Source organism: Temnothorax americanus, unplaced genomic scaffold (assembly GCF_048541705.1).
Source record: "Temnothorax americanus isolate GAGA-0224 unplaced genomic scaffold, ASM4854170v1 Scaffold38, whole genome shotgun sequence".
In the NCBI taxonomy this organism is placed as follows: Eukaryota; Metazoa; Arthropoda; class Insecta; order Hymenoptera; family Formicidae; genus Temnothorax; species Temnothorax americanus.
Genome location: NW_027509526.1, coordinates 699,927 through 722,471, shown reverse-complemented (window position 1 = coordinate 722,471; position 22,545 = coordinate 699,927). Strand labels below are relative to the sequence as shown.

Here is a 22,545-nt window from a genome sequence, read left to right as displayed (position 1 = left end):
TAAATATTTTTTTTTCAGTGAATTTGGAGATCTGAACATCGTAATCTTTTGACAACTTAACTTAGCGATGGATACTCTCTTCTTGACATTGCAGCATTGCACGAATTTACTCTTAAAGATAGAAGCACACTGTTACTACACTCATATATAAACCTAGCTTTCGTTTCTTCGCGTGACATTTTGCCGAACAGATGTGACAGGTTACAATAACATTCTAAAATGTACATAAAAAGTAGGCAAATATATGAACGCGTAATTTACATATTAAACGACGAAGATTTAAGTGAAACATGTCACTGCTAAACGCGACATATTGGCACGGAAGTATAAAAATCGGGTAGGTATAAATTGCGAGGCGCGTATTGCCCCGAAAAAGGGGGTGATTGGAATCGTTCACGCGGCATCTCGTTTGTCAGTTATGCGGCCGTTCGCTATCGTTCTCGCTGTTTCTCGGGCGATGTTTCGGAAGTTATTACGGAATTATTACGCCCTTCCCACGAGCGCTCGAGAATAATTGGCGCGTTATAGGACAGAGAAGAGCAAGGCGCGCGTGAGTCAAACGGACGGCAGGTGGAAATCGATATAGGGACGGCCTCGTCGAACGACTCGCTCGGTTATTATACCTACCCCAGGTAGTCGTTGTCCGATACATGTGCATCGTTTCGCGAACATATAAGATTTCATCGCCACAAACTGGAGCGAACGAGATGGCGGCGCGGCAACACACCGAGGGAAACGCCGAGAGCTCACCAAGATAAACGAGAGATGGACCGTGATAATAAGGGGGCGGCGCGCTTTTCCATTTCATTGAATTGATATTTCAGAGGAAAATTAGATTTACGTGCCGTAACTCGCCGGCGATTACGGCGACGCGACGGCATTTACCGTACTATATACGTTTGTGCAAGAGAACCCCGTGCATACGTTTACAGTCACGGTAGACGTGAATTATGATGCGGCGTACGGATAACAATGAAGATAATAAATGATCTATCATGTCCAGGAAAGGATATTCCCGCGGCGCAACTAAAACTTTCTTCTTTCTACCAAATAATGCCGTTGCCACGATCGACAAAATCATTCAGTGGAGTGAAAAATATCTGGCAAAATTGTTCTGCCAGATATTTCGTCCAAACAACGAGATCTGGTTTTATATTTATACACCTTAGAGATAAAGAATCATATCTCCAGTTTTTTTCCAGTCAAAATGGAGTTGATATAGGAAAGTGCATATTTCGGATCAGATCTTAATTCGGATCAGCAAAGGACCCCGCCCGAAACCAATAGAAAAGTGGTCCCAGTCAAATTGGCTGAAGTTTTAGTATGATGAAGTCCAGACTGTCCTGATCAAAAGTCTCAATGGCTGCAAGTTCAGAAAATGCCAGTTTCCGAGATACTTGGTCTCAAAGTGTTGAAATCGACCTGACGATGACGGTTCATGAATGAAAAAGCCCTATTTTCAAAGCTTTGCAACACGTCTGAAAGTTCTTCTGATATGTATCAAACAGTTTTAGGATGGTCAGCAGTTTGAAGATATACATGCATTTTTATTTAGGTATTTATATATTAATTTATATATTTTATATATTAATATATCTATATACTATCTATACTATTATTATAAAGCAACAGGGTTTGCATTTTTTTGTTCGCTATGATCTCGGAAACCAATGGACCGAATTTTTACTAAACGTATATGAAATAGGGGTAGAATTTCCCGGGGAGTGCTATAGGGTGTATAGTTTTTTGTTACCGATCTTCTGGAAACCGGTTTTTCTAATTTCTTCAATTTTTCGGCCAATAATTGACGGAATTTTAAAGAATTGTATATAAAACAGAGGTTGAATTTTTCGGGGAGTGCCATAAAGTGTATAATTTTTTGTTACCGATTTTTTTGAAAACCGGTACTGAAGTTTTTGAAATTAAAAACCATTTGACCGAATTTTTATTAAATTTTATATACTTTTAATATCAATTTTTTTGGAAACCGGTATCAGAAGTTTTTTTAATTAAAAACCATTTGACCGAATTTTTATTAAAAGTATATGAAATAGGGGTAGAATTTCTCGGAGAGTGTAGAGGTAGAGTGTATAGTTTTTTGTTACCGATTTTCTGGAAATCGGTTTTTTTTATTTTTCTAATTTTTCGAGAAATAATTGACCGAATTTTTACTAAAAGTATACGAAATAGGGGTAGAATTTCCCAGGGAGAACTATAAAGTGTATAATTTTTTGTTACCGAGATCATAGCAAAATAAAAAAAGGCTACAAACTGTTTTTTTATTATAATAGTAAATAATTTTGCATAAAACAGAGGTAGAATTTTCGAGACTAAATAAGTTGTTAAATTTATATGTTAAATATTAATCAATTGATCAATATCGAAAGTCGCTTTCGGAAAATAATTGATCGAATCTTCTTGTGGTGTTATTTTTTGACCCGGTATATTTATTCTTTATACACACACACACACACACACACACACACATACAAACACTAACCCAAACACACATACACAAGAGGTGTAAATCCGACCAGGCAACCTCCACGTGGTACATCTTGGGTAATGATAATGCCGGCGGTATTGACGCAAAATTGAGGTATGGCATATTATATGCAAAAATGCTTTATTTCCGAAATATAAGTTTGTATTATTGAAAATTAAAAAATGGCAAAAGCTACGCGTATGAGAGCAATGCATATGGAGAGAGGGAGAGAGGGGGAGAGAGAGAAAGAGAGAGAAGGAGAGAGAGAGAGAGAGAGAGAGAGAGAGAGAGAGAGAGAGAGAGAGAGAGAGAGAGAGAGAGAGAGAGAGAGAGAGACTATTTGCGTGGTCTTAATACACATGTTCTCCGGGGCGAAGCACGGCGGGGCATGCTAGTTCATATATAAGTGTGTATGGCAACGATGTATCAATAGTAATATCTAAAAAAATTGCTAGATTCAAGAAAATTAAATTTGAATCAAGAAAACCATTGTTTTGACTATTTGCATCTACAGTAGTAATAAGAAAATATATTTTTAAACAAAAAAAACTGCTATTTTGAACAAAAAAAATCATTACTAAAGTTAAAAAAGTAATTTTTTGTTTTAAGTAAATTGTAAGTTGAATTAAATAAGCAATACATTTTATAAACCTTCAATAACAAAATATATTTTCAAAATAAAAAAATTCATTTTTAAATAAAAACCATGTTTACTAAATTTGAAAAACGATATTATTTTTAAAATAAATTATTTTTTTCTATATAATAAGAAAGTTAATTTATAAATCTACAGCAACAAAATATATTTTTAAATTAATAAACCCATTTTTTTTTTTAAGAAAATGTTTGAACCAATTTGAAAAAATAATTTTTAAAAGCATTACATAAAAAATAAAAATTTTAACTTAAAAAAAAATTATACAGATTTATAATTGAAGATTGAATAATATACGTGGGTGAGCACGCCTTGACTGGCGACTCTGAGTGAGAACACTGGGATTGGAGAAACTCTGCTGAGCGGTCCTAGTTATAGGAATCGATGTTGAATTTTAATTACGCGAAAATGATACTGGCGATGCGCCACGTAGCGGGCGCGAGCCAAACTCTCGCCGCGCAAATAAATATTTATTTAAGTCAAAATATTTAATATTTCAATGTAATGTATTTATTTCATCAAAAAATATTTTTTTATTAGTGTATCTATTCTACTTTCGATACTTATAGATCATAGTTCAGTTCTCTTTCTGACGTCGCACGTTTGACCACGTGTAATCGTTGTAATCATAATCGATATAGTAATCTGAATATAACAAACTCTGATTTATCACCCGTCAACATTTATTAAATCATAATATTTTTATTTCTTTCATTAAAGAAAATATATTTTTATATTTTTTATTATTACAAATTTTTTATATATATAATTATTTGTCTACATTAAAAATATATTTATTTTATATGCAAGTAATTAATTTACTTACTTAAAAAAATAATTTAATATACTTGCAGATGTCATTATTTTATTTGAAATAACTTATTCTTTCTATTAAGCTTTGATTTATTTATTCCAATATAATTGCATGTTTAGTAAACCAAAGTATGTATTTTTTCAAATAAAGAAATTCAGTTCGTAAATTTAATCAAATATTTATTTAATTTATGATATTAATATTTAAAAAGACAGTCTTTTTCATGTTAAAAAATAAATTGTTGTGTGTTTTTAAGAAAATATTAATTAAATTAAAAATTTTATTTGAAAAAAATTAATTACTAAAATCATAATATACTATACTACATAATATAATATACTATAATACTTTTATTTCTTTTATTGAAGAAAATATATTGCTTCTCCTCATAGAGGAAACTTTGTTTTTATATTTTTCATTATTACAGATTTTTATAATTATTTGTCTGCATTAAAAATATATTTATTATATGTATATATATAGACATATAAGGGGGACTTCCGTTTCCGGAACATAAGAGGTGACAGGTGTGAGAGTGTGCGTGAGGAAAGGATAAAAAAGTGAGAGTTGAAGGAGGCAAAGGAGGGAGAGAGGGACGGAGCGAGGAGGTGTGGAGGTAAGAGAGCAAGGAGGAGGAAGGGTGAGTGGTGGAGTAGCGGGTAGAAAGGAAAGAAGGGTAGAAAAGTGGAGAGTCACATAGGCGGATTGGGCACGAACGATAGCGGGAGTAGAGGGGTGTCGCGGTAGGCGACCAGTGCCGCGTGCTCAGCGCGCGGTGAGGCGTGAACGTTGGTGGGAGTAGAGGGACGACTCAACGAGAGATTAGAGACAAGGTAGGACAAGCGAGGCAGGGCATAGAGTATAGGACATAGGGAGAAGTGAATTAGATAGAATAAAGAGTAAGAGGGATAGGCAGAGGTAAGAGCGGCAAATGAAGTCAGGGGAGGAAATAGGAATAGAAAAGGAACAGCAGGGAAATAATGGGAAGAAGAGAGAAGGCGAAGGGGAGAAAAAAGCGAGAGGCAGGCCAACAAAGGCGGAGGGGCTTGCAAGGCAGAGAGAAAGAACGGATAGCTTAGGGTTTGTCCTGGATCTTATACAGAAAAGGAAAAGGAAAGAGATAGAGGAAGAAGCGAGGGCTAGAGCAGAAAAAGAACTGTTGGATAGATTTAACGAAACAAGGAGAGTGAATAGGTCACCACCAGCGAAAATTAAAAAAAGTGAGGAGAGGAAGGAAAGCATGGAGACAGAGGAGCTGCTGAAGGAAATCTTAAGGAAAATGGAGGTGCAAGAGGAGGAAAGAAAAAAAGATAAAGAGGAGATAAGGAAGGGTATAAAAGACGAAATTAGGGGACTAAAGGAGGAATTGAAGAGAAGAGAAGAGATGTGGAAGAAACAAAAGGAAGAGATAGAGGAAAGAGTAAGAAAACTAGAGGAGAAGATAGAGGAGAGGTTAAAAAGGTTGGAGGAGAAAGCAAGTGAGAGAAAGGAGGAGAAAAAGGGGGAGATAGGAAAAGGAGAGGAGGAGATGGTGGGGAGAATGAGAGAGTTGGAGAGAAGGCTGATAAGAAAGGAGAAGGAAGAGAGAAGAAAGAATGTAGTGATAAGGGGATTAGAAGTAAAAGAAGGAGGGAGAAGACAAGAGGTGGAAAAGCTATTGGAGGGAATAGGAGCCAAAGTAAAAGCATTAGAAGTAAAGAAAATAGGGGGGGATATGGATAAAGGAAGGGAAATGGTGTTGCTGAAGTTAGAGAATAAAGAGCAAAAATGGGAGGTGATGGAAAAAAAAGGAGACTGGTGGGCAGAAAAGAGAGAATAACGGAGGACCTGTCGTGGGAGGAAAGAAGGGTGAATTGGAAACTGAGAGAGATAGCGAGAAGAGAGGAAAGAGAGGGAAGGAGGGCGTGGATAAAAGCAGGCAGAATAAGGTTGGAAAATATATGGTGGAGATGGGATATGGAAGAGGAGGTGCTAAAGGATGAAAGGGGAAAGGTTAGAAAGGAGAGCGGAGGAGAGAAGGAAGAGGAGGGAGGCAAGGCAGGAGAGAGAGAAGAAGGAATGGAGATGGGGGAATAATAGGGGAAGAGGAGAAAGGAATGATAGCAGAGAAGGGCAAGGAGGTGGTCAGAAGAGAGGTGGAGGGAAGAAGGAGGTCAGTGTGGAGGATAGTATTCTGGAACGTAGCTGGTTTGGAAAACAAAGATAAAGAGTTTTGGGAGGGGCTAAAGAAAGAAGATGTGATAATCTTGATAGAGACTTGGATAGGAGAAAAGGGCTGGGAAAGAATAAGGGGGAGGATGCCAACAGGATATGAATGGGGAGTGCAAATGGCGGGAAAGAAGAACAAAAAAGCAAGAGCAATAGGAGGGATGATAATGGGAATAAGAAAGGGGTTAAAAGAGAAGGGAACGGAAATGGAAATTGACAAGGAGGGAATGATAGTGGGAAAGGTTAGGATAGGTGACGAGAACTGGAAGATTATAGGGGTGTATGCAAAGAAGGAGAGAATGGAGGAGACCTTACAGGAACTAGGGCATTTTATGGAAGAGAAAGAGGAAGGAAGATTTACGATAATTGGAGGAGATTTCAATGCAAGGACGGGGCAGGAAGGAGGGAGAGTAGAAGAGGAGGAGGGGAGAGGGCTGAGGGAAGGAGGAAGAAAATCAAAAGATAAAAAGATGGATAGAGAGGGGAGGTTGCTGGTGAAATGTGTAGGGGAGAGAGGGTGGGAGATATTCAATGGGAATGTGAGAGGGGATGAGGAGGGGGAATTTACATTTACGGGAGGAAGAGGGGAGACAGTGATAGACTATGTGATAGGGGATGGAGAGAAAAGGGAGAAAATCGAGAGCATGACGGTGGGGGATAGAATGGACTCAGACCATCATTCCTGGAAATGGCGGTCATGGGGGAGCATGGAAGAGGACAGAGGGGGAAAGTGGAAGAAAAGAAACAGGGGAGTGTGGAATGAGGAAAGAGTAAAAATGTTCAAAGAAAGAATAGGGGAAGTAGAGAGAAAGAGGAGAGATAAATAGAAATGGGGACGATATGGAAACGAGAATAGTAGAGGCAATAATAGGGGTAAAAAAAGGAGGTGAAAGGAATCATGAATAAGAGGTGGGTGGTGGACAAGATGCAGAGAAACAAAAGGGAAGTTCGAGAAGAAAAAAACTGAGGGAAGGAGGAAAGGCAGGGAAGAGGGCATCACATACAGAGAAAGAGGAAGGAGTTTAAGGACTATGTAAGACGAAAAAAAGGAGGATGAGAATCTAGTTGAAAAGGAAAAAAAAGGGGATGGGCCAAAAAGTTTTATGTAATGATTTTAAATTTTTTAAGAAAAAAAAGATCCGAAATTTTTTTAAGGAAAATTTAAATTCTTTTTCCCAATATTATTTGAGTAGAAGAGGTAATTTTTTAAATTTTTTTTGAGATTTAAAAAAGAAAAGAGAAAGTGATACATAGAAAAATGAGGGGAAAATGGGAAAACTAAAGATGGAAAGAAATGGGAAGGTGGGAAACCGGGTTTATTTTTAAATATGGGGAAGGGATTGAACTTGGGCATGGAGATATATAACAGATAGGGAAGGGGGAGGTTGCCGAAATTGGAAGGAGATTACGTCCCAATCGTAAAGAAGGGAAGGGAAAAAAAGTTGGAGAGTACAGAGGTTACAATAATGCGCCGCTATACGGGTGTAAGGCCATTATTGCGGTAAATTTTTGATGAGAGGACTGAGGAGAAGGTAATTTAACCCTAATTAGACGGGCTTCAGAAGGGGAATGGGAACGGTGGATAATATCTATGTTTTAAACTACTTGGTGATTAGGAGGCTGGAGAAGAAAGGGGGAAAGTTAATAGAGCATGTTTCGTAGATCTGAAAGCGGCATTTGACTCGTAGACAGAAGGGTGGTAGTAAAAGCAATGAGGGAAAGGGGAATAAGGGAAGGGCTTGGTGAGAGGACGGAGGAAATTGCTGAGGGAGACGAGAAGTAGAGTAAAGGTAGGAAACGATATAGGAGAGGTATTCTGGACGGGGAGGGGGATTAGACAGGGGTGCCCGCTAAGCCCGTTATTGTTTAACGTGTTACTAGCGGATATTGGAGAAGGAAATGGGCAGGGTAAAATAGGGAGGATTAATGTTAGGAGGTAAGAGGGTATATACGCTGGCATATGCTGACGATGTAGTACTAATCCAGAGGACGAGAGCAAATGAGGAGGATGTTGGAAAGATTAGAGGAGTACTTACGGAAGAAGAGACTGGGAGTTGAATGTGGAGAAAACGAAATAATGAGGTTTAGGAAGGGAGGAGGGAGGAAAGTAAAAAAAAGATGGAGATGGGAAGGGAAGAAATTAATGAGAGGTAAAGGAATTTAGATACCTGGGATATGTGTTCCAAAGAACGGAGGACAGGAAGCGCAGGTAAAGGAAAGGATTAGGAAAGCGGCGCGGTGATGGGAAAAGTATGGGGGATAGTGGAAGAGACGGTTTGGGAAAAACTGGGGAAAAAAGATTGTGGTTTGTTTGATAGGCTGGTGTGGACGGTGATGGTATATGGAGCAGAAATATTGGGATGGAGAGAAAGAGAAGGGATGGAAAGGATGGAAGAAAGGTATATTAGATGGGTTTTAGGAGTGGACGAGAGAACACCGTGGTACCTTGTTAGGGAAGAGTTGCAAAGGGAGAAGATAGAAGAAGGGAGAGCGGGGATGAGAACATGGAGATTTGAGAAAAAGTTAGAGGAGGGTAGAGGAAGCAAATTGGCGAGGCGAGTGTTGGGAAGAGATGAAAGAAAGGGAGAAGGAAGGGAAAGCAGGCTCGAGTTTGGGAAAGAGAGAGGAGGTGAAGGTTTTTTCGAAGAAAGAGTGATGAAGTTAGAAGAATTGGAAAGGGTTGAGAGAAGACGGAGATGATTGGTTTGGTAATCTGGGTGGGGGAGATAAGGAGAGGCAGAGGAGAGAGAGATGGGAGAAGATTGAGAAGTCAAAGTATAATAAATGGTATAAGTGGATAAAAGGGAGGGGGTATTCCGGGATATTTGAAGAAGGGATGGGGGTAGAGAGTAGATGGATAAGGGTAGCGAGGTTTAGATTAGGGAATGAGTGAAAAAAGAACATATATTGGAAAGGGGGAGGAGAAGAAGAAATGTAGAGTGTGTGAGTATGGGGAGGAATCATGGTGAGCTATATGGGAATAATGTAGGATTTGGAAATCAAGAAACAGTAGCTGGCAGGAATCGGTGGATGGGTATTGGATAATGAAAAGATGAGGGGAGGAGATGGATGATAGAGTTAGAGTATGGAAAGAAGGAGAAGGAAAAGGGAGGTGGAAAAAATAGCTGGAAGAGGAAGAAGGACAAGGAGGAAATAGGAGAGAGGGGAGGAATAAAAAGGAGAGGATGAGAGAGATGAGGATAGAGGAAAGGGAGAAGTAAGTAATTAGAAACTCATGCTTCCAGATCTCAGGAATGGAGCAGAGAGGTGGAGAGTAAGAGCAGAGGCGGTAGAAAGGATGTGGGAGGAGAAGGTAAGAAAGTTGGTGAAGGAGAAGAAAGGAGGACGATAGAAAGAAGGACGAGAGAACTGGAGGAAGATGGAGGAGAAATTAAAGGAGATTGGAGAAAGAAAAGTTGAGAGATTGGAGCAATGTGGAGGCAAAAGTAAGAGGGGCGGACAGCGAAGGAGGGTGAGGAGGGAGAGAAGAAATGGTGGGCGGGGGTGGACGAAGGGAGCGAGGAGGAACTAAGAAGGAAGAACGTCATAATAAGGGTTGAGAAGGAGAGGTGGGGAGGGAAGAAATCAAACTGGGACAAGGTGATGGAGCTCTTCACAGAAGGACTGAAGGTAAAGTTGACGATAAGGGATGTAGTAGTTCTGGGGCAGAAAGGTGCGTGGTTGACGATCTTGGTCAAACTGGGAGACGAGGAGGAGAAGTGGCGGGTGTTAGAGGCGAAGAAAAAGGTGGGTAACAGGGTTGGGGTAAAGATCCACGAAGATAAGTCGGTGGAAAGGAGAGATAGAGAGAGAGTAGAGAGAGAGGAGAGAATAGAAAGGAAGAGAGATGTGCGTAGGAAAGTAGGAAAATCAGAGGAGGAAGAAATTTTAAAAGGGATGGAAGAGAAGCTGCTCATGGATTCCGACGAAGAGAAGGAGGGGAGGTACAGAAAATGGACCGAATGGGGAGGAGCAGGACGGGAAGAAGGAAGGCGGAAAGACGAGTCGCAGAGGAAGCGAAAGAAGAAGAAGAGGAAGAGGGGAGAAAGGGAATGCGGGGAGGGGAGTAAAAGTGTTGTGAGGTCGTAAATGATCAGGAGGGGAAAAAAATTATGTAAGAGGTTTGGGTACGTTCCTCAGTAAAAAACGCCTTGTAAGCCCTGCGGGGAAACGCAATAAACACTTACATACATACATACATACATAAATATTTTATTAAATTTACGAACTAAATTTCTAAATTTGAAAAAATTAGATACTTTGCTTTACTAAACATGCAATTATATTAAAATAAATAAATAAAAGCTTAATGGAAAAAATAAGTTATTTCAAATAATTTAATGACATCAGAATATATTTAATTATTTTTTTCAAATAAGTAAATAAATTACTTGCACGTGAAATAAATATATTTTTAATAATAAGAGAAATAGGATCGTAACGATAAACAAATAATTAGAATCAAAAGCCATGCGATCCAAGCTTAGGTCTTTGAAAGCCTTAAATTAGTTTCTGTATACATAAATGTCTATATGTATGTAAGTGTTTATTGCGTTTCCCCGCAGGGCTTACAAGGCGTTTTTTACTGAGGAACGTACCCAAACCTCTTACACAATTTTTTTCCCCTCCTGATCATTTACGACCTCACAACACTTTTACTCCCCTCCCCGCATTCCCTTTCTCACCTCTTCTTCTTCTTCCGCTTCCTCTGCGACTCGTCTTTCCGCCTTCCTTCTTCCCGTCCTGCTCCTCCCCATTCGGTCCATTTTCTGTACCTCCCCTCCTTCTCTTCGTCGGAATCCATGAGCAGCTTCTCTTCCATCCCTTTTAAAATTTCTTCCTCCTCTGATCTTCCTACTTTCCTACGCACATCTCTCTTCCTTTCTACTCTCTCCTCTCTCTCTACTCTCTCTCTATCTCTCCTTTCCACCGACTTATCTTCGTGGATCTTTACCCCAACCCTGTTACCCACCTTTTTCTTCGCCTCTAACACCCGCCATTTCTCCTCCTCGTCTCCCAGTTTGACCAAGATCGTCAACCACGCACCTTTCTGCCCCAGAACTACTACATCCCTTATCGTCACCTTTACCTTCAGTCCTTCTGTGAAGAGCTCCATCACCTTGTCCCAGATTTGATTTCTTCCCTCCCCACCTCTCCTTCTCAACCCTTATTATGACGTTCTTCCTTCTTAGTTCCTCCTCGCTCCCTTCGTCCACCCCCGCCCACCATTTTTTCTCTCCCTCCTCACTCTCCTCGCTGTCCGCCCTCTTCCTTTTGCCTCCACCTTGCTCCAATCTCTCAACTTTTTTCTCCAATCTCCTTAATTTCTCCTCCATCTTCTCCATTCTCTCGTCCTTCTTTCTATCGTCCTCCTTCTTCTCCTTCACCAACTTTCTTACCTTCTCCTCCACCATCCTTTCTACCGCCTCTGCTATTACTCTCCCCTCTCGCTCCATCCTGGATCTGGAAGCATGAGTCTATTACTTACTTCTCCTTTCCTCTATCCTCCTCTCTCTCCCCTCTCCTTTTCTCCTCCCCTCTCTCCTCTTTCCTTCTTGCTCCTTCCTTCTTCCAGCTCTTCCACCTCCCTTTTCCTTCTCCTTCTTTCCTCCTCTAACTCTATCATCCATTCCTCCCCTCATCTTTCTTCATCCAATACCCATCCCACCGATTCCTGCCAGCTACTGTTTCTTGATTTCCAACTCCTACATTCTTCCCATATATGCTCCCATGATTCCTCCCCATACTCACACACTCTACATTTCTTCTTCTCCTCCCCTTTCCAATATATGTTCTTTTTCACCTCATTCCCTAATCTAACCTCGCTACCCTTCTCCATCTACTCTCTCCCCATCCCTTCTTCAAATATCCCGGAATACCCCCTCCTTTTATCCACTTATACCATTTATTATACTTTGACTTCTCAATCTTCTCCCATCTCTCTCTCCTCTGCCTCTCCTTATCTCCCCCAACCAGCTTACCAAACCAATCATCTCCGTCTTCTCTCAACCTTTCCAATTCTTCTAACTTCACTCCTCTTTCTTCGAAAAACTTCCCTCTCTCTCTTTCCCAACTCGAGCCTGCTTTCCCTTCCTTCTCCCTTTCTTTCATCTCTTCCCAACATCGCCTCGCCAATTTGCTTCCTCTACCCTCCTCTAACTTTTTCTCAAATCTCCATGTTCTCATCCCCGCTCTCCCTCTTATCTTCTCCCTTTGCAACTCTTCCCTAACAAGGTACCACGGTGTTCTCCCGTCCACTCCTAAAACCCATCTAATATACCTTTCTTCCATCCTTTCCATCCCTTCTCTTTCTCTCCATCCCCATATTTCTGCTCCATATCCCATCACCGTCCACACCAGCCTATCAAACAACCACAATCTTTTTCCCCAGTCTTTCCCAAACCGTCTCTTCCCTATCCCCCATACTTTTCCCATCACCGCCGCCGCTTTTCTAATCCTTTCCTTTACCTGCGCTTCCTGTCCTCCGTTCTTTTGGAACACATATCCCAGGTATCTAAATTCCTTTACCTCTCATAATTTCTTCCCTTCCCATCTCCATCTTTTTTTACTTTCCCTCCCTCCTCCCTTCCTAAACCTCATTATTTTCGTTTTCTCCACATTCAACTCCAGTCTCTTCTTCCGTAAGTACTCCTCTAATCTTTCCAACATACTCCTTATTTGCTCCTCGTCCTCTGCGATTAGTACTACATCGTCAGCATATGCCAGCGTATATACCCTCTTACCTCCTAACATTAATCCTCCCCATTTTACCCTGCCCATTTCCTTCTCCATATCCGCTAGTAACACGTTAAACAATAACGGGCTTAGCGGGCACCCCTGTCTCATCCCCCTCCCCGTCCAGAATACCTCTCCTATATCGTTTCCTACCTTTACTCTACTTCTCGTCTCCCTCAGCAATTCCTCCGTCCTTCTCACCAGCCCTTCCCTTATTCCCCTTTCCCTCATTGCTTTTACTAGCACCCTTCTGTCTACCGAATCAAATGCCGCTTTCAGATCTACGAAACATGCTATTAACTTTCCCCCTTTCTTCTCCAGCCTCCTATTCACCAAGTAGTTTGAAACATAGATATTATCCACCGTTCCCATTCCCCTTCTGAAGCCCGTCTAATTATGTGGTATAATTCCCTTCTCCTCAAGCTCCTCTCTCAACCTTTCCGCAATAATGGCCGTGTACACCTTGTATAGCGACGACATTATTGTCACCCCTCTGTACTCCTCCACCTTTTTTCCTTCCCCTTTCTTTACGATTGGGACGATTAATCTCTCTCTCCAATTCTCCGGCCAACCTCCCCCCTTCCATACTCTGTTTATATATCTCCATGCCCAAGTCTCCAACTCCTTCCCCCCATATTTCCACACCTCACCTGGTATCCCATCCCTTCCCATTGCTTTTCCATCCTTTAGTTTCCTTATTGTCCCCCTCATTTCTTCTATGCTTATCACCTTTTCCTCCTCTTCTTTCTTTTTTTCCCTCCTCCCGTCCTCTCCCATCCTCACCCTCCCTTCTACTCCACCTAATAGCTGCATAAAGTACTCTTTCCATTCTTCCTCCTCAATCCTTTCCTGGATTCCTCTCCTCTTTCTTTTCTCCCTATTTACTATCTCCCATACCTCCGACTCTCTCCTTGCTTCCATCGCCCTTCTCTCCCATCTCAGATTCTCCTCCTCCTTTTTCCTCTTACATAGCTCCTTAAACTCCTTCCTCTTTTCTCTGTATGTGTTGCTCTCTTCCCTGCCTTTCCTCCATTCCCTCAGTTTTCTTCTCGTTTCCCTCTTTGTTTCTCTGCATTCTTCCTCCCACCACCCCACCTTCTTATTCCTGCTTCCATTCACCTCCTTTTTTACCCCTATTATTGCCTCTACTATTCTCGTTTCCATATCGTCCCATTTCTTATTTATCTCTTCCTCTTTCTCTTCTACTTTCCCTATTCTTTCTTCGAACATTTTTACTCCTTCCCTATTCCACACTCCCCTGTTTCTTTTCTTCCACTTTCCCCCTCTGTCTTCTTCCATGCTCCCCCATACCGCCATTTCCAAGGAATGATGGTCTGAGTCCATTCTATCCCCCACCGTCATGCTCTCGATTTTCTCCCTTTTCTCTCCATCCCCTATCACATAGTCTATCACTGTCTCCCCTCTTCCTCCCGTAAATGTAAATTCCCCCTCCTCATCCCCTCTCACATTTCCATTGAATATCTCCCACCCTCTCTCCTCTACACATTTCACCAGCAACCTCCCTTCTCTATCCATCTTTTTATCTTTTGATTTTCTTCTTCCTTCCCTCAGCCCTCTCCCCTCCTCCTCTTCTACTCTCCCTCCTTCCTGCCCCGTCCTTGCATTGAAATCTCCTCCAATTATCGTAAATCTTCCTTCCTCTTTCTCTTCCATAAAATGCCCTAGTTCCTGTAAGGTCTCCTCCATTCTCTCCTTCTTTGCATACACCCCTATAATCTTCCAGTTCTCGTCACCTATCCTAACCTTTCCCACTATCATTCCCTCCTTGTCAATTTCCATTTCCGTTCCCTTCTCTTTTAATCCCTTTCTTATTCCCATTATCATCCCTCCTATTGCTCTTCCTTTTTTGTTCTTCTTTCCCGCCATTTGCATTCCCCATTCATATCCTGTTGGCATCCTCCCCCTTATTCTTTCCCAGCCCTTTTCTCCTATCCAAGTCTCTATCAAGACTATCACATCTTCTTTCTTTAGCCCCTCCCAAAACTCCTTATCTTTGTTTTCCAAACCAGCTACGTTCCAGAATACTATCCTCCACACTGACCTCCTTCTTCCCTCCACCTCTCTTCTGACCACCTCCTTGCCCTTCTCTGCTATCATTCCTTTCTCCTCTTCCCCTATTATTCCCCCATCTCCATTCCTTCTTCTCTTTCTCCTGCCTTGCCTCCCTCCTCTTTCTTTTCTCCTCCGCTCTCCTTTCTAACCTTTCCCCTTTCATCCTTTAGCACCTCCTCTTCCATATCCCATCTCCACCATATATTTTCCAACCTTATTCTGCCTGCTTTTATCCACGCCCTCCTTCCCTCTCTTTCCTTTCTTCTCGCTATCTCTCTCAGTTTCCAATTCACCCTTCTTTCTTCCCACGACAGGTCCTCCGTTATTCTCTCTTTTCTGCCCACCAGTCTCCTTTTTTTTCCATCACCTCCAATTTTTGCTCTTCATTCTCTAACTTCAGCAACACCATTTCCCTTCCTTTATCCATATCCCCCCCTATTTTCTTTACTTTTAATGCTTTTACTTTGGCTCCTATTCCCTCCAATAGCTTTTCCACTTCTTGTCTTCTCCCTCCTTCTTTTACTTCTAATCCACTTATCACTACATTCTTTCTTCTCTCTTCCTTCTCCTTCCTTATCAGCCTTCTTTCCAACTCTCTCATTCTCCCCACCATCTCCTCCTCTCCTTTTCCTACCTCCCCCTTTCTCTCCTCCTTTCTCTCACTTGCTTTCTCCTCCAACCTTTTTAACCTCTCCTCTATCTTCTCCTCTAGTTTTCTTACTCTTTCCTCTATCTCTTCCTTTTGTTTCTTCCACATCTCTTCTCTTCTCTTCAATTCCTTCTTTAGTCCCCTAATTTCGTCTTTTATACCCTTCCTTATCTCCTCTTTATCTTTTTTCTTTCCTCCTCTTGCACCTCCATTTTCCTTAAGATTTCCTTCAGCAGCTCCTCTGTCTCCATGCTTTCCTTCCTCTCCTCACCTTTTTTAATTTTTGCTGGTGGTGACCTATTCACTCTCCTTGTTTCGTTAAATCTATCCAACAGTTCTTTTTCTGCTCTAGCCATCGCTTCTTCCTCTATCTCTTTCCTTTTCCTTTTCTGTATAAGATCCAGGACAGACCTTAAGCTATCCGTTCTTTCTCTCTGCCTTGCAAGCCCCTCCGCCTTTGTTGGCCTGCCTCTCGCTTTTTTCTCCCCTTCGCCTTCTCTCTTCTTCCCTTTATTTCCCTGCTGTTCCTTTTCTATTCCTATTTCCTCCCCTGACTTCATTTGCCGCTCTTACCTCTGCCTATCCCTCTTACTCTTTAGTCTATCTAATTCACTTCTCCCTATGTCCTATACTCTATGCCCTGCCTCGCTTGTCCTACCTTGTCTCTAATCTCTCGTTGAGTCGACCCTCTACTCCCACCAACGTTCCTGCCTCACCGCGCGCTGAGCACGCGGCACTGGTCGCCTACCGCGACACCCCTCTACTCCCGCTATCGTTCGTGCCCAATCCGCCTATGTGACTCTCCACTTTTCTACCCTTCTCTCCTTTCTACCCGCTACTCCACCACTCACCCTTCCTCCTCCTTGCTCTCTTACCTCCACACCTCCTCGCTCCGTCCCTCTCTCCCTCCTTTGCCTCCTTCAACTCTCACTTTTCTATCCTTTCCTCACGCACACTCTCACACCTGTCACCTCTTATGTTCCGGAAACGGAAGTCCTAATAAAATATTTATTTAACTTGTTTTATTAATATATATATTAAAAAAAACAATGCTTTTTATGTTAAAAAAAAATTGCTGTTTTTGAGAAAATAATATTTAAATTAAAAATTTGTATACTTAAAAACAAAAAAATAAAATGTTAAACAAATATTTCCAATATTTAAATAAATATTTGCAAGTATAAAATAAATTTTTTATAAAGTTACAAAATATTTCTTTAAATCAAGGAAATAATACTAAAATAAATATGTTTACTTAATATAAACAATTTTTTTTTCAGTGTAAAAGTACGTTTTTTTTTGTAGCAGAAGAACCTTCAGACGTGTTGAAAAGCTTTGAAAATAGGGCTTTTTCATTCATAAACCGTTATCGTTGCGGCGATTTTAACACTTTGAGACCAAGGGTCCGTTCCGTTTCACGCATATGCGCGCATTTATCTATAGCATACGTAACGTTTACTATAGACAATGCGCGCATCATGCGTGAAACGGAACGGACCCTTAAGTATTTCGGAAACTGGGCATTTTCTGAACTTGCATATTGAGATTTTTTATCAAGACAGTCTGAACTTTATTATACTAAAACTTCAGCGCCAATTTGACTGCGGCCACTTTTCCATTAATTTTGTGCGGGGTCCTTTGAAATGCCTCTCTAGCCGACTGTATTTATCATACGTAGATTTTTTTTGCTATCGTCTATAGCTGTCTTTTATATAGCTACAGACAATTAGTGAAAAAATCCACATATGATAGGGACTCCGCTAGAGAGTCATTTCAAATTTGCTGATCCGAATTATGCATTTTACCTTAGTTTTCAATATAACAGGAGCTTAAATTGTATAATGGTGAAGCGTCTTATATCTATTATTACTAGTTTCTGAGATACAATGTTTAGAAAAAATCGTATTGAACATTTTTATAGTGCCTAATTTTTAAACTTGGTACAGCGTGTACTGGCAGTTGCATTATCAAACATACCAGTTGAATTACTTTAATAAATCAAGTTGTTATTTTTATTTTACATCTAAAAAAATTATCTTTGTATTTAAAACCTTAAACTTTGTTTTCTGGAAATGTTCAAAATGGACATACGATCTTTTATTTTTAAGATACAAATTTATACAGTCCGAAATTCGAACGGATCAAGATTTGTCACAAAATATAAACAATGGAATTTCTAAAAAAATTTATAGGATCCAAATATTATAGGTAAATGTATATAGGACATATTATAGGTAAACTTCAAAGGGATGTTTAAAATAAATTTAAAAGCTTCTTGCGGAGTTGTTCGACGATGTTGTTAGGCGAACGATGCGCGATATAAGCTGAACACACTAGTGTAATAAGACGAGCACGAACGATGACGATGATAAGAGTATACGGCGCAATATTGATGTTTCCAGCGGAGATTTAAATTCGCGTTAACGGTGAAACTCGGACGCGTCGAATTCATCGTAAGTTGTAAGCTCGCATGGCTCTCGCTCTCTCGCACCACACTTGCCCCCTCGCGCGTCACTCTTTTTTTCTCTGTTCGAGCGAACGAAAGTAACGATGTTACCATTCCGAGTGGTAGAGCTGGTAGGTTGCGGAAATAAAATCACGGCTGAGCGAACTGGGTCGCACCGCCAACTTTTTTATCCGTAATTTACAGCAATATTTGGAATTCGTTCAAGGGAGATGAACGCGTCCCGGCATAAATATAATTATAACGGGGTCGGGCTAGATTGCGGAGCTCCGCAACTCGGAGGCGTCCCGATATGAAAATGCACGGACACGCGGGGCTCCTCTCGCCGTGTGTCGGCGGCGATCTTAATGAAGTTCGATTGCGTGTATTTTCGCCGGCCGGATACAAAAGACGTCGAAAGATCGCACGGTACGATTAATCAAGCGGCGTCGGTAATTTATGAAATTCCGCGATTACAGCTGTGTTGAGGCTCGGATCTGGGAGGATAAATGGAAGGGGGTGTAATGGTTGTGCATTCACCCGCGCGAGCAAAGATGCACTAATGTTTCGGAGTTTCTCGTGTATTGATTACATAATACAGGTTAAGTATGCGTTATAAGGTAACTTAGTTGTTTGAAATTTAATATTTTAATCTTTTCTTTATTATTGAGATTTAATCGTATGTCGAACGGCGTCTATTATGAAAGAGAGAGATACACGAGTGAGTTTTTACTTTAGATATAAGGATGATTATTGTAGATACAAATATTATTATTTAATTTGTATACGTTTCTTCCATGGGATACTTGATACATTTCTACATGCTTGTATATATATTTTTTATTTATTTGTTTTTTATTTTGTTATGCACTTGTAAAATAGCGCTCTATTATTTTATGGCTTATATTTTTCTTTGTTTTATATATTTCAATTTTTATAAAAAAATTTCTATTTGTGAAAATAGGCATATATTTTGTGTAAGTTTATTTTATTAAAATTAAGGAAGAAAGAATGTGAATAAGAATTGGTTTTTCTTTAAAAGAATAAAAATGAATAAAGTGGTTGTAAAAATTGGAAAATAAATAAAAAAATATCAAAATATGTAAAAAAAACTTAAAGTTACAACGTGGTCTGGGCCATTCTATATGCAAGAGATGACCTATTTGACGTTACCGTTTTAGGAGACGTTGAATATTGAATGGAAAGATATCTACTAGATTTTCGTGATTGCATAAGTTCAGTAGGCCAATATACACTTATAATAAAAAAGTGTGCAAGTAGAAACTTGCACATTGCTTCCTCATAGTTTTTAAGTGTGCAAGTAGAAACCTGCACATTGTTTTCTTATGGTTTTAAAATGTGCAAGTAGAAACCTTCGCTCACAAAGCTCCTCTATGAGCAAGCAATCTCAAAATTTCCTAAAAAACGCCAGGGTAAACCAAAGAATGATGTCGCTAATCGTTTATAAATAAGTCTAAAACGTTATATATAAAGTAAAAAATGGAAAAATTAAAAAAACCGGTTTCCAGAAAATCAGTAACTAAAAACTGTACACATCATGGCACTCCCTAGAAAATTCTACCCCTATTTCATATATTTTTGATAAAAAGAGATATTAAGAAATTTGTGAAAACACGTTTTACTCTTTTTCACCCCGTTAGGGCTCAGAAGTTCGAGCCTAACATATACTCATAAATGTCATCAAGTTTCAATTAAATATTTCTAAAACAAAATTTTATTTATTTAAATTTTGACATTTTAACATTATATTTATTTTTGGGGGGGGGGGTAAATATTAAATTTTTTCATATTTTTTTTCTGGAATAAATCTTGTACATCCTGATCTTTTTATTCGACCCTTATTTTATACTGTCAAGACATCTTTCTTTATATATATAGAACTCTAAATACACTAAAATATACTATTAATACTAAAATTAAAAAAAATTAAAATTTGGTAAGTTATCAAAAAATTAGAAAAATAAATTTCCAGAAAATTGGTAACAAAAAACTATACACATAATGACACTCCTATTGCTTCTTTATAGTTTTTAAAAATTGAAAGAATTAAAAAAACCGGTTTTCTCAAAAAGATCGGTAACAAAAACTGTACACATTATGGCGCTCACCGTAAAATTCTACCCCTACTTCATATACAATTCTTTCAAATTCGGTCAATTAATTCCCAAAAGATTGAAAAAATTTCGATATTGGTTTCCAAAAGATTGGTAACGAAAAATTATACACTTCATAGCACTCCCCAGAAAATTCTACCCCTGTTTGATCTACAATTCTTTGAAATTCGGTGAATTATTTCCCAAAAAATTAGAAAAATTAGAAAAACCAGTTTCCAGAAAATTGGTAACAAAAAACTATACACATAGTAACACTTCCCGGAAAATTCTACCCCTATTTCATATACTTTTGGTAAAAATTATTTGAAAAAATTTCGATACCGGCTTCCAAAAGATCGGTAACGAAAAATTATACACTTTATAGCACTCCTCGGAAAATTCTACCCCTGTTTGATCTACAATTCTTTGAAATTTGATAAATTATTTCCCGAAAAATTAGAAAAATTAGAAAAACCGGTTTCCAGAAAATTGGTAACAAAAAACTATACACATAGTAACACTTCCCGGAAAATTCTACCCCTATTTCATATACTTTGGTAAAAATTATTTGAAAAAATTTTGATACCGGTTTCCAAAAGATCGGTAACAAAAAATTATACACTTCATAGCACTCCTCGAAAAATTCTACCCCTGTTTGATCTACAATTCTTTGAAATTCGATGAATTATTTCCCGAAAAATTAGAAAAATTAGAAAAACCGGTTTCCTGAAAATCGGTAACAAAAAACTATACACATAGTGGCACTTCCCGGAAAATTCTACCCTTATTTCATATACTTTTGGTAAAAATTCGGTTCAGGGGTCTGGGCTGGGCGTTAATGAGTCAGTGAGTCAGACATTAAAACTCCACATAAAAAAAAAAGCTTTACCGATCATCGTTATATTCAATACCAACCTTCCTTAAATGATACTCTATCGATTAAAAGGAAAAACAGCCCGATATCTCAATATTTACGAAAGTTAGAGCAACCACAGACATTAAATCTGCACATACATACACACATACGGACAGGCGATTTTGATGCGATATTTCGACATTTTAGAACACTCTGAACATATTGACATCAAAAACTCAAAAACCAATCTTTTCGTTGGTTTCTTCTACCCCTATTTCATATATATATCACTTAAATTTGGATGATTAAACCCAACTTTATACGCAATCAAAGGTTCATATACGAAATTCACGAAAACAAAGTTTCCTCTATGAGGAAGCAAAAATGTGTGCCCTATTACTTTCTTTATTAAAAGTTATCCATAATTATATTAAAACTTCCCTCAATTTGAAAGATTCAGGTCACTGCAAAAGTAGAGTCAATTTCTTTCTTAATTTTTTGAAAGTCACATGCGTATACATTTGTCTTTATTGTACATAGAAATTGCAATTAGATAGTCCGTTAAATTAACAAGCAATGTGTGTGTTTTTCTCAAAACTGCATTTTTTTAAACAATGGCTTGTTAGATAACCTAACTGAAAATTTTTTTAACCGGATCGATATATGCATATTTTTATATATATATTCTTTATCTGATAACGTTTTATCGATGAAATAATCAATTCTTTTTTATTGACAATATAGTCAATCTTTTTGTGACATTTTAGTTCTACAAGTGTGTAAGCATGTTATTTTGTTATTTTGACAAACTTCAAGATTCTCTTACGTGTAGATAACTATAAATATAAAGAATAAAAAAGAAAATTGAGTTTGTTATATTTTAGATTATTATTTGAGGTTGAATTAGTGCCACCACTTAATTAAAATTGTTTATTAACATTATTTTAACGTTTTTATCAATAACTTTAATATTTTGATTTTTGTATAAAATGTTATGCTGTTAATAATATAAATTTTTAATATTAAAACACAGAAATATGTTAACAGTTAAAAGAAAAATATTAAATTGACCTATTTTCCAACTTATTACAGTAATCTAATTATATAATCTTTTAACAAACTACACTATGTGTTTTTGTGAAATAAGAACATATCAAAGTTTGAGAAATAAGCTTGTATAATTTTATTTCAGCGCGTAAAAACAAATAAAAAAGTAATACCCAATAATGATAACAAGTAGAAAAAGAGATAGAAGAAATATATATATCGCACAAAGTATCGCATCACTTAGAAAAGGAAAGTCGTTACTTTAATGAAGAAAGACGTACATAAATGTTATAAAACTTTATATTAGTGCTGTTACTTTATGTTTTGATAGGAATACTATGGAAAAAGGAACATAGATTTTAATGATTTAATTGCGTTGTTTCATATATTATCGTTGACGATATGAAACAACGCAATTAAATCATTAAAATAAATAAATGCTATAAATTTTTATTTTAGTACTATT

General features: G+C 38.6%; 2 protein-coding genes across 4 annotated transcripts in view; both read left to right on the top strand.

The window, feature by feature from the left end:
* LOC143902166 (lachesin) overlaps positions 1–22,545 on the top strand; it is a 188,910-nt gene that overhangs the window by 113,770 nt on the left and 52,595 nt on the right. The window lies entirely within an intron of this gene.
* Positions 4,592–6,169, top strand: LOC143902137 (uncharacterized). Its single transcript, XM_077414838.1, has one exon. The coding sequence runs from the start codon at positions 4,886–4,888 to the stop codon at positions 5,771–5,773; it is 888 nt and encodes a 295-aa protein (XP_077270964.1). The 5' UTR covers positions 4,592–4,885; the 3' UTR covers positions 5,774–6,169.